Source organism: Coffea arabica, chromosome 11c (genome assembly GCF_036785885.1).
Source record: "Coffea arabica cultivar ET-39 chromosome 11c, Coffea Arabica ET-39 HiFi, whole genome shotgun sequence".
NCBI classification, from domain to species: Eukaryota; Viridiplantae; Streptophyta; class Magnoliopsida; order Gentianales; family Rubiaceae; genus Coffea; species Coffea arabica.
Genome location: NC_092330.1, coordinates 31,000,313 through 31,013,140, shown reverse-complemented (window position 1 = coordinate 31,013,140; position 12,828 = coordinate 31,000,313). Strand labels below are relative to the sequence as shown.

At 32.5% G+C, this 12,828-nt stretch overlaps 1 protein-coding gene across 3 annotated transcripts; it reads left to right on the top strand.

The window, feature by feature from the left end:
• Window positions 1-1,736: 1,736 nt before the first annotated feature.
• On the top strand, window positions 1,737-6,945 carry LOC113717178 (interactor of constitutive active ROPs 2, chloroplastic). Of its 3 annotated transcripts, none has more exons than XM_027241874.2 (5): window positions 1,737-1,999; window positions 3,352-3,452; window positions 3,985-4,165; window positions 4,754-6,425; window positions 6,524-6,945. In XM_027241874.2, exons 2-4 carry the CDS (start codon window positions 3,433-3,435, stop codon window positions 6,407-6,409), a joined length of 1,857 nt encoding a protein of 618 aa, XP_027097675.2. In that variant the 5' UTR covers window positions 1,737-1,999; window positions 3,352-3,432; the 3' UTR covers window positions 6,410-6,425; window positions 6,524-6,945. The 3 variants fall into 3 exon arrangements, with proteins under 3 accessions (XP_027097675.2, XP_027097674.2, XP_027097676.2); XM_027241873.2 differs by lacking the exon at window positions 1,737-1,999 and adding an exon at window positions 2,233-2,432; XM_027241875.2 differs by lacking the exon at window positions 1,737-1,999 and adding an exon at window positions 3,085-3,254.
• Window positions 6,946-12,828: the final 5,883 nt, after the last annotated feature.

Genomic DNA, 12,828 nt, shown 5'->3' with positions numbered 1-12,828 from the left:
ATTACCCATATCCCAAATGAAGCATCTAAGAAATTAGAATTTGAAAGAGGCACAGCTTGTTTGACCAGAAATATATTCATCACAAGTTGCATATAAGTACTTTTTGCTAAATATCTTGGGATCGCGTTGGACTTTTTTGCTAACATGGATAAAAAAATAAATAAATGATACATATTGGGTCCTCTTTTTTTTTTTTTTGGTAGATCTTACCTCCACCCAAGACCCATCGGATCTAGTTTCAGAATCTTAATTACAAGATCCATCAGGCATATGGATGGATTCTGGGTCTAACACATCGACCCGTTAACAGGCCTAGTTATAGTGATTCACAGGTCCCAACACACCTGAACTTCTAGCAGTATAGTGAAAGCACCAGAGGGGGAGGGACCAGTGAGAAAACAAAACGAGATGGATCCATTCCGCAAGAGGCTGCCGAAGCTCTTTCTTCAGAGTCATAAATGCCACCTCTCCCATGAAAACTCCTCATCAACAAAAAATGATAGGGTCAATTAAACTAAAACCTTTCTAACGTTTCCGTAAAAAAAAAAAAAAAAAAAAAAAAAAAACCCTAATTGAAAGAGGGTGCGTTTCACCTTGCTTCCTGTGATCTAAAATAACACGTACTTCACTTTGATATGAATCATAACTTGGCCACATTTCAAATAATTCATAAAAATTTGAGAGTTGATGAAATAATCCCTTTGCTGTTAAGAGTTTAGAGGGAAATAATTCAATTTGCATAAGAGAAGAGAAATTATAAAGAGCGATTAGACTATAGAAGTTGATGCCACTCATTGCACCCCCATCGTAGTTATTAACCATTAAGATGATTTTGTCGGTGATTTTTTTTAATAAGAAAAGAGTCAATCCTCCTAACCTTTTTTCTTGTCATAGCGACTTCAAAATATTTAAAAAATTGGGAAAGACTTAAAAGGAAAAATTAAATGATGGAATATTTTGAGGATGCCTAGCCCTTCACAAAATCCTCCAAAACAACCTTAATGCCATATGGCAACATTTATTAAATGAAATGTTCCTACTAGTCTCTTTTCTTGTCATAGCGACTTCAAAATATTTAAAAAATCGAGAAAGACTTAAAAGGAAAAATTAAATGATGGAATATTTTGAGGATGCCTAGCCCTTCACAAAATTCTCCAAAACAACCCTAATGCCATATGGCAACATTTATTAAATGAAATGTTTCTAGTGTTAGCAAACTATGAAATCCCTTAAAAAAAAAAAACTATCAAATCAACATGAATTTTTTAAATTAAAATTCTACATTTAATAAAAAATCCTACCCTAATGGATTTACACGCATTGACCTCAAACTAATAGAAAACTACATAAAAATCAATTAAGATTTAAAATTATCATGAACCATCTAAGTGTAAGCACAAAATGAATCAAGAAAATCATTAGAACGATGCGAATATGTCTATATATTTGGAATGGAGGGGGCAAACTGAAATTACCCCTCACTTTCAGGGAGGTCTAGCATAATTAATCGTATCAGCCAAATCCCTTATTTTTACCAGCCTCCGAAATCGGCCCGTGAATGGGCCACCACATCCACGAGCGTACTTTTGTCTTGCTGACAAAATCCGTAAATTTCTGATTGGAGCGTGCTATGGCGCGTGACTCAAGCGCATGGGAAATCACTCTCTCCCAGCTCCATCAAAACAGTGCAAAGGAGGAGCCAAAATTATAAACAAAACAAAAACAACTGAGCAGTGATAGTGAAAGAAGCCCAAGGAGTGAACTAAATGAAGCAGTAGTGACTTTGGGAATTGCACAGCAGCAGCAGCAGCATTTTTATTTATTTTTGGTCAAAAGAGCAGCAGCAGCAGTTGCACCACCACTCTTCAGTTTTCTCACACACTCACACACTAACGTTATAGGGTTTGCTTGTCTCTGCAGTTTCTACTTTCTTGAAACTCAGGGGAACCCAAAAAAGGAAAAAAAGCCGCATTTTGTCCTGTTTTTTTTGGCCTTTCAAGTAAGTTCTCAAGCTGTTAATCTCTTTTCTATTTTCCCTGTTTAGTTACTGGAAATGCTCCGTTTCTTGTAGTTGCAACTTGCTAGTTGATTGAGTTGCAGGGAGGAAACGTGAGTTTTCCATATGGGTGGGAGTAATGGGGGTTCCTTTTCATGATATTTCAGTTTTCTGTCCATTCCCTTGTTTTGCGGTTTTGGGTTTCTGTCTTTTTGAGGGTGGGGTAAATGGGGTTGGTTTCTCCATGTGCTAGGCTAGCTGCTTGTTTGTATCCCTCCAAAGCTCTCGAGTTTTGGAGGATATCTATTACTTCTTTTGTCCCATTAAAAGTGTTGTATTTTAAAACGTAAGTAGGATTTTCACTGGGTGCTTGTGAAAGGCAAGAACCGAGGCATTGGTGGTTTATTTTCCCTTTTTTTTTTTGGAGTCAGTGCAGGTAATTGGTTTTTTTTTTTTTTTTTTTTTTTTGTCTTTAGATCTTAGTTTGTTAGCTAGACAAAGCAAAATATCAATGATGCTTGATGGGTTTTTCTTTATTTCTTATGTTTCAATGCCTGTTGTCTCTTGTTATCTTTCCTGCTACTGTTTTCTGTCCTGTTTCCAGGATGTGATTTATGGGTTGAGTGAGAATTTTCTCCTGATTTCCTTATTTTCTGGCAATTTGATACAGCAAAGAAGGAAGAAAAATAAATAAATGATCTTATACAGTTTCTATCAGTGTCAATTTCTTGTTAGAAGAAAAGCTATGTTAGTCTCAGTGAAAGCAGTTTTTTTTTTCTCATTATTTACAAATTTTTCCCTGTAAGTGATGTGGGTTCTTCGATCTTGATTTTGCTTAACGTTAATGATGAATACAAAAAGTTTCTCTCTTATTTTTTTCAGTTATGTTAATATTTTATCTTTTTGTTGAAAGTCATGTTTGGTTTCTCTAGTTAATATTAGACTTTATACAGAAATGTGGGTTGGAAGAGTCGTTTTCTTAATTATGATGATGCTATAGTTAAAGAGTCTAAGCAGAGGAGTAAAAAGGAAGCAAAAGAAAAAAAGAAGTGAAAGGATGCTAACATAATCATATTTGTTGTTTTCTTCCATCTATCCCATTCTTTTTTCGCTTTACTTTTTTAGTCATTTTCTTCTGTTGGAGGTTTGGTTGGTGGGAGTAGTGGAGGTGGTTTCTATGGAGTTTCTTTGAAGGGATTATTGTGTTTGGTTGTTTATTTCTTGGCTTTGCTTGCTCACACATGAATATGGACTAAAGGTTGGGTATCCTTGAAGAACAATTTTATTTGTCTGTATTCAGATTTATGTGTATGAGAGTTCTTTCTGAGCAAAGGTTTTCTTCTGAACTGTTATAGGTGCATTGGGTCTGGTGGGCCTTTGAAGAAGTTCCTTGGTTTGCCATATTCTTCCTCCACTGTACCGTAGAGTTACTTAATATGCAGACACCAAAAGCAAGGTACTTTGTCATTACTAAGGTTTTGGGGCTATCATACTCTGCTTTGACTTTACTAGTCTTCCTCTGCAAATCTGTCAAAATCTTTGTTTTCTTGTCCCTTAAGATCTGCAAATAACTAATTACATCCTAGGACTTATACAACCAAAACTTCAATATTAATTTCTACTCGCTGCATAAACCTGATACACTCTCTCTTTTTTTTTTTGATTTATAAACATTGTGTATTTAGTTGATAGCAATGTGCATTGTCTTTGATAGATAGCTCCTTATGCAGCTGCACTATGATTAATGTACTGTTTAATGTTTCACTGCAGATTCCAAATTAGCATTAGCTAAAAATTTGCGTATGGCCTTTCACTAAATTTTCATCTTTGAATGTGCCCAAGCATTTAGAGCTGTGCACCGTATCAGTAACTTATTTAATTGTTTCATGAGAAATATATCATTTATCAACATTATTTTGTTCTGAGTTGTCCATGATATGTCTTCTTTCTTGCTTTTGATAATTTCACCTCATAAACTCTGAGAACAGGACAAGTTCTTCAGAACTGCCTCAGAAAACATCTCCAGCCACTCCTCGGACAGCTCAGAAGCTCAAAACTCCTGGATCAGAGGCAGACTCAGTTTCAACTTCAAACTCAGCCGGGAGGATGTCAAAAGAAAGAAGTCCTAAAGTTGTTGATCGCAGGTCTCCACGAAGTCCAGCAACTGAGGTACTTAACCTTAAGCATTTTGGCAGATTGATCAGATACTTCTAGATAGTTGATGCATATTGAAGTTCAGTTTTTGCTCTCAAAATTTCACAGTTTATGTGGTCTGTATCCACATTCAAAATAAAGCTGATACATTGTTTAAGAGTTGATGCAAAAAGTCTGTGCCAGCATTTTAAACAATTTACTTGTCCCAGTTAGATATGAATTGCTGTCAGATAGTTCCCTCTCCACCTCATGGCACAGTGAATTGTATTATCCTTTTTATTTACCTTACATCTGGTAGAGATAGATCCTATAAGGATAGTTGCATGCTGTTTGTAGCTTGTCATTTATAACCAATTTGCATTTCTTTTCTTTATCTGATTGCCTTTCTTAATCAACTTTCTGTCTAAAGGCATTAATGGTATTTGAATTAAGTGTTCGAATATCTGCCAATTTTGTGCCATTTCAAATCTTTTGGCATCTTGTGCTTTCTTTCGTTTCTTTGTCTGTTTTTGGTGGGTGCTTTTCCTCCAGTACTTTGTCTATTATACATCTGATGGGCTTATTTACCTTTGCTCTATCTGCAACAAACTGCCCCTTCCTCAGAAGAAACGGGCAACTAGAGTTAGTGATTTGGAAACTCAGCTTGCCCAGCTCCAAGAGGAACTGAAGAAGGCAAAAGACCAATTAAGCTCATCTGAATCAAGGAAGAAAAGGGCCCAGCAGGAGGCTGAGGAGGCTAAAAAGCAACTTGAAGCCATGTCAGAGAAGCTTGAAGAGTCTGAGAAGCAGTTGCAGGAGCTATTGGATTGTGAGGAAACTCGGGTGCAAGAGTTGCGCAAGATCTCACAGGATAGAGATCGGGCATGGCAGTCGGAACTTGAGGCTATCCAAAAGCAACACTCTATGGATTCTGCTGCTCTAGCTTCTGCCATGAATGAAATTCAGAAGCTTAAAATTCAACTTGAAAGGGTAGCTGAATCTGAAGCAGCTCAGGCTAGGCATGCTGAATCAGCTCATGCTGATGTTCAGAACTTAAGAATGGAACTTACAGAAACTCTTGCGCTAGTAGACGAAATAAAGGCTCAGTTAAATGACAGCAAAGAATCCGAAGTTCGGGCAATGGAAGAAGTAAGTAAAGCTCAAATGCAGCTGGAGGAAGCAACGGCCACGGAGGACATACTTCACTCAGAAGGTCTCAGAGCTCAGGAGGCTTACAAGTCCTTGGCCTTGAAGTTAGAACAATCAAAGATGCAAGTCAATTCTTTGGAGGAACTTGTTAGTAGACTGCAGGGTGATGTTAACAAAAGGAGCAATGACTCGTCAGCTTCTTCAGGTGATGTTGAAATTGCAAGGGAAAAAGAAGGAGCTGAGAAGTCAGAACAGCTTAAAGTTGAGCTCAATAGTATAAAACTTGAGGTAGGTCATTTGAGAGCTGCATTAGATGCATCTGAAAGAAGATATCAAGAGGAATACATTCAAAGTACCTTGCAGATTAGAAGTGCATATGAACTGGTTGAGAAGACAAAGTCTGAATCATGTCAGAGAGAGGCTGAATTGGAGGCTAGATTGAAGGTTGCAAGAGCTGATGTTGATGAGTTAAAGAAAAGACTAATGGATAAAGAAACTGAATTAAAGAACACTACAGAGAAGAATAAAGGGCTAAATGGAAGCGTAGAGAGAGACCAGTGTATTCAACAAGAACTTGGAACTGAACTGAAGAAATCTGAATCAATTGTGGAAGCCCTGAAAGCAAGTCTGATGGATAAGGAGACAGAGTTACAGAGTGTTGCTGAGGAGAATGAAATGCTGAAGTTGGAAATTAAAAACGGAGAGCTAGAAAGAAGTAAATTGAATGATGAAGCTCTTGCTTTAGTGGAAGCTGCCAGGGCCACAGAGCAAGAGGCCCTATCGAAGCTCAGTTATCTGACAGATGAAGCAGATCAAAGTAGTAGAAAGACAGCAAGGGTTACCGAGCAGCTGGATGCTGCACAGGCTGCAAACTCTGAAATGGAAGCTGAATTGAGGAGATTAAAGGTGCAGGCAGACCAGTGGAGGAAAGCTGCTGAGGCTGCTGCCACAATGCTTTCAACTGGTAATAATGGTAAATTTGTGGAGAGGACAGGTTCTTTGGACTATCACACTCTTGGAGGAAAGTTGAACTCACCTTATTCTGAAGACTTGGATGATGACTCACCCAAGAAGAAGAACAGCAATATGTTGAAGAAGATAGGTGTCCTGTTGAAAAAGGGTCAGAAATAGCTTCAAGCTTTTCCAGGTTGCGTCTGTTTCTCTGCACCAATTCTTTATTTATTTATTTTACCTTGCCTGAAATTTCTTCACGTAATTATATCTTTTGCATTTCCTTCCTTGCAGACATGTCAGCCAGTATCTACTGAACCTCGCGTTGCAACTGCTGATGTTCCTGAACTTCATTGGAGTTGCAATAGCTCATAAGCAGACATTGTATAGTATGTAAAAGTTGACCATCACCAGAAGCAACAATGTTGCTAAGTTGCCTGTACGGCCATTTATTGTTGGATGCGAGAAGATTTGTAATTTCATTTACCAGGCTATTTTGTTCAAGGCAGGCAATCTGCTGATTTATTTTCATCTTTTGGGTGATGCTACAGATTGCCTGATCTATTGACTCCAGCAATTTGGTACATTTTCCAGAAATTTCAGATTTTACTCAGCAAATGTTTAATTTGCATCCTTAAAGGTATCTTACAGCCTTGTTCTTTGTACTTGAACCTTTATTGAAATTCTACATGGCAGTACATGACTTGTTCCCCCTACATGTACCAGAGGTTCAAACTATTATGACCATTCACATGTAAGGGTGTCAATTGGGTTTTTTGAGCTGGCCATTAGGAAGTCCAAGTTTGGCTCACAAATTATATGGATTTTTGGGCTTTGGACTTTTAGGTTTTAGGCTCGTATTAAAAGGTTCAACTTCAGCTTACACTATTATATGAGGTTTGGACTCAAATTAGGCTTGTTCAAACTCATAATTAAATACATAATTATATATAATATATGTTAAAAATGTGAATTAATACAAATTTATATATAAATCATTAGCATTTTACGTCGTAATATGCATAATTATCAATTATAAATATTATTATATTATATATATATAATTGTACTCATATATGGGCTGAATTTTAATCAGACATGAGCCTAGTATGATTTAAACTCGCCTCACATTTAATTTGGATCTAATATTTAAGCTCAATCTCTGTTCAAACGAATTAAAACTTAGATTCAGCAAATTTTTTTTGAGCTCAACCTTGTTGAAAGTCCTATTCACATGGATACACTAGCTTAACCCTCTCCAGTCCACTCCAACCCCAAAGGAAGAAATGGCAGTAAAAATTCTCAACAGATGAAAAAAGGGATTTAAGATGTGGAAAGAAGAAGTGGAACGAGTTTTGTTAGTTTTGAGGTATTGAGACCAGATTTTTACTTCTGGCATATAATGTATAAAAAGATTTTACACGAGATAATTGAAAACTATTTTTTCTTATTTTACTCATTTTGGTTTTAGCTCAACTGGGTAAGCTAAATTTAAGTCAATTCAAAGCTTTAAATTAATGACAATTAACTCACATACTTTCACAATTATAAACGATGCATCAAATTCTAAAAGATACTTTTTGATATCACATCGAACTTCTGCAAAAATTAACAAACAGCTATTCTTACTTTTCTTAGAATTTTAATTCAAAAAAATTGCTTAATTCTTTTTTATTTGTATTAGTAGATACACTTGGCGCATTACTCATGGTTTTTACAATACATGATAATTAAATTTGCCAAATTGGTGCCTTGTGTTGGTTTTTTTTTTTTTTTTTTTGTTATTTTTCTTGTTAGATCTAAGATTTCTTGGATTTCTTTTCTTTTATCTTGAAGCTTTGAAACCTATTCTATTATATCTAAGCTTTCACTTTGGATTTGGAGCAGTTTCACATTAGATTTAGCAATTGAAAACATGCACATATTTGGCCTATATTGATTCATCTCATGTGGAAAGATTTTTTGTGAAACTTTATAGGTCTATTTTTATTAATTTTTCATAGATTTGTTGTATCTAGTGATTTTCAGATTTATTTGTAGTCATTGCATATTTAATGTATTTTTGGTCATTAATGCATTTTTATGGCAATCAAATTACCTTCCTTATATATGAAAAGAAAATCTCAAATTTGGTGAATTATTAGTTGACGCCTATGCATTCATTTAATGGAAAAAAAAAATCTTCTTGCCTTTTTTTGGCATAAAACTAACAAGTGAAATAGTTAATGAGTTCATTAATATTTTTTTTAATTTTTATAAAGTAAAAGGGCTTGTAAAACCCATCATTGAGCCCTTGATGTTTCTTGTATCCATAAAGATCTAATTATGAAGTATATGCGAATAATTCTCTAACCACATAAACAAATATAGAATAGAAGATTAAAGTTACAAATAAAGCATCTTGTATAGAATTTGAAGCAAAAAAGATTAGATATCAATAGCTGACTTTATAATTTGAATTATTATTATAATACAAGTATATCATTGAAAAGATCAGCAATTTAAGCACATGTACATGACATAATTTTGGAATCACTATAGTCTCTTAAAAAAAAATAGCACATATTACAATACAAAATATTCTTTAGATTATAATAATGTAAATGCATCGACGTATAGTAACAAAGAGATTATAATAATATAAATACATCAGTATATAATAATAAATCAAAATGCTTACAACCATTGAAATTGGTTCAGTGGTTAGAGAAAGGCTCTTAGAATCTTTTCTGCCGTCAGATTTAGGGTCTGTTTGATAACATCTATATCTATATCTATATGTATTGCAGAAGGGATTTTTAGCAAAGACCCTCTCAATGGCTTGCAAACTTTTCATTCTTTTTTCTAGATTTTTGTATTTATTTTAATACATAAAAAGTAGTGGGTTATAACCAACCCTATCACCAATCAAATTTTAAATTTAAAACATTCCTACTATTTGCTTCATAAACCGTATATAGTTTGTTATTTATACTTTAAATCCTTTTTACTCTTTAATTAAAGACAAATGCTCATTCGTATGTTATTTTAATATAATGTTACATTTTTATAATTAAGAAATATTTATCACTAAACTAACCCTATAACCACCCCTACAAATGAGCTTTGCAAATTACAATCACGTTTCAAAAAAATCACAAATGTGCAACTAAATGTAAAGTTGATAGGGTAAAGTGCAGCTAATTTTACTATATTTAACCCTAACAAAAATCCCAGAACAAGTAGTGGGTTATAGATTTTTGTATTTATTTTAATACATAAAAAGTAGTGGGTTATAACCAACATTATCACCAGTCAGATTTAAAATTTAAAACTTTCCCATAATCTACTTCATAAATCGTTAAATATATTTATACTTTAAATTCTTTTTATTCTTTTGCATCTATTTATACTTTAAATCATTTTTACTCCTTAATTAAAGATAAATGCTCATTCACATGCTATTTTAATACAATTTTAATTCAGAAGCATACAACATGATCAAGAAACAGTAGAACCAATTAGTACTACATTTTTACCCCAAAAAAAATTAGGCCTAGATGTCACTGGCACGTTGCCATAACTTGCAATGCCAATGAGGACTATTTAGCATTTTTTTTGCAAGGAATTAGGGCACTATAAAGCTTATTTAGACAAATTTTACCTCATCGGTGATTTGAGTATCAAGTTATTGAATATACTACAAATCCTATAATCATGCTTACATTTTCCCCACATTTCTCCCACGTTTCTTGATCATCTAATAAGGAAACTATAAAAACAAACGAGAGAGTAAGAAAAACATTTAAAAATGAAAATGCATGGTTGACGCAACAGACAGCTTTTATAACTTAAAACGGTTGACGCATGGTTGCAAACACAATGATTGGAAATATTAGCATCTTAAAATGCATATGAAGAAAACAAAAGAATATGTAACAAATTCAGCAATTTTTTAAATGCATTTTCGTCCAAATTTAACTATGTTATTTATAGTTATAGTTCAACTTTACGAGGAGTATACATACATACTTCTTCCTTATTACCTATCACTTCAAGAAGCGAGAAGATGCTTCAGCTCAGATTATGAAGACATCAACCCCTCCTTTAAAACACTACAACCAATTAAAACTTTTTCATTTTAGTTAAAGATTAAATCGTTGCCTGGTGTTTATATCTTCTGCACCCAAGGCTACAATATTTAATTTTCAAAACTTTCAAACGTATATTCTTATGTAATATATATTTTCAACGATAGTTATGAATATGTCCTTGAAGTCTGAGCATAAACATTAATGAATGGTTTCTGTCCGGATAAAAAATTAATGAAATATATTTTTACATCTATATGTATTGCACGAGAGGCAGGGAAGGGTAACATTTGATGCTTGCTGTTCTTTTAGTATTTCTTTAGATATTTTTTATTTGAGCTTTGTTCAAAATTTTTAATATATGTTAAGGGTTTAGAAAAGGTATATAAATACAATATAGATTAGATACTAAAATGGTACTTTTTTTTGTTGAAATTTTAACCTTTTTCCATGTAACTAATATAACTAATTCATTTCCAGCGCACGGAATAAAAGAAATATATTAGTTAACCTTCAAAATTTATTTTTCAACCTTTCAAATTTAATTTTTTCAAAAATATATACCCCGACAATAATATACGAAAACAAGCTACTAGCCACGTGCATGTTGGTGGTTTAGCCATGTATTTCAAATTACTACATGTACCAAAATATATTAATATAGGAATTACTGTATTAATTATGGGTGTTAACAACAATTCTATTGGTACTTAATTTTCATTTGATTATATTACAATTGTATATCTGACCATTGATGCTATTTCTTCTTTAACTATTGTATTTGTTTGGTTAACAATTCTCATACAATGTATCACATCATTACATTTAAAACAAATATAAAAACTATTGATTGTGTTGATACAATTTTTTAACCTTTTTTAATTCACCCCTTTATTTTTATTTTTTTCAATAATGTTAGCACCGTGCGTAGCACGAGTATTTACACTAGTAAAAAAGTGCTGAATCTGATTTTTTTCAGACATTCAGATGTTTTGAATGTTTGATAAATAAAAATTCATCTACTGAACTTGTTAAGCAATGCTAAACTTGTGTGTATTTTTTTTAGTACAAAAATCTTAATTGAATGCTTAATTCTGATAAGAATCAATAAAATTACTTCAACTATCTTATCTTATCTATCAAATCTACCATTGTTTGTTAATTATATTCAAAATTCTTATCTAATTAAACAATATGATATTTTCTATTTAACGGTTTTCTGTTTACCTTTTCTTCCTTTTTAATGACTTTCATTTGTTCTCCATACTCTTCATAAAATATATTTCATCTTTTATATTAATTTGATTTAAAAATAAATATTGTTATTTTCATACTTAACAATTTTAAACTAATTAAATCATAGGTTCTATTTCTTTTTTGAATGAAAAAAAATGAGGGCAAAATTATCAATTTAAACTTATTAAGCATTCAGTTATAAATATTTATCAAACAGTATAAATAGATTTAATATAAAAACTCAGACATTCATATATATATCTTTTTAGTGCTTAAAATTCAGTAAATTAATTGTTGCAGTATTCAGATTTCAGAATTCAGATTCAGTTTTATCAAATGAAACCTTAGTGTTTAGATAGTAGAAGGGTGAGAAGAATGTGGAAGGGTTAAAAAAATGATCACTATAAGAAAAATCAAAGTACTTATGATTAATCTTCTTTTTTTTTTTTTTGTTGAATACAATCAAACCATCGTTGGATACCAGAACACTTCGTTTATTTTTTAATTTTTATAAAACAAAAAGATATATAATAACCATTATTGAGCAATCGATGTTTCTCGTGTCAATAAAGACCACACTTTGAAGCATACACTAATAGTTCTCTAATCACAATAAAAAATATAGAATAGCAAATTATAGCTACAAATAATGCAGATTGTATAGAATTTCAATTAAAAAAGATTAGATATCAATAATTGACCTTATTGTTTAAAATATTTTTAAATACAAGTGTATCAGCGAAAAGATCCATAATTCAAGCATTTGTACATGATGTAATTTTGGAATCTCTATAGTCTCTGAAGAAAAATTAATACAGATGACAATGCAAAATATTCTTTAGATTATAATAACGTAAATGCATCGGTGTATAGTAATAAATCAAAGTACTCACAATTAATCTTTTTCCAATGAAATGTGTTTAGCTTTTTGGTAAATTTTGTTCTATGGGATGCTTTTTCCCTATACATTTTAATGTTTGACATGTACATTATTTGGTTATGGATGACATAGAATTGTATTCCTTTTAACCTTAATAAACATTTTATAAATTTTATTAAGGTTAAAACAAATAAAATTCTGTATCATTTTAATTTTCGAAGGATGCTAGATCTTTTCTTACTTTTTTGGTTAAATAAAATCTTAGATTACGTGATTTGATTATTCACTTATTTATCATGCTCCTTTCCTTATTTCTCAACATCTTTGCTTTTAAAGTATTTATTTCCCCGAAAAGCCAAAACTTAAGTGCTTGATTAAATAAAATCTCAGATTACGTGATTTGATTATTCACT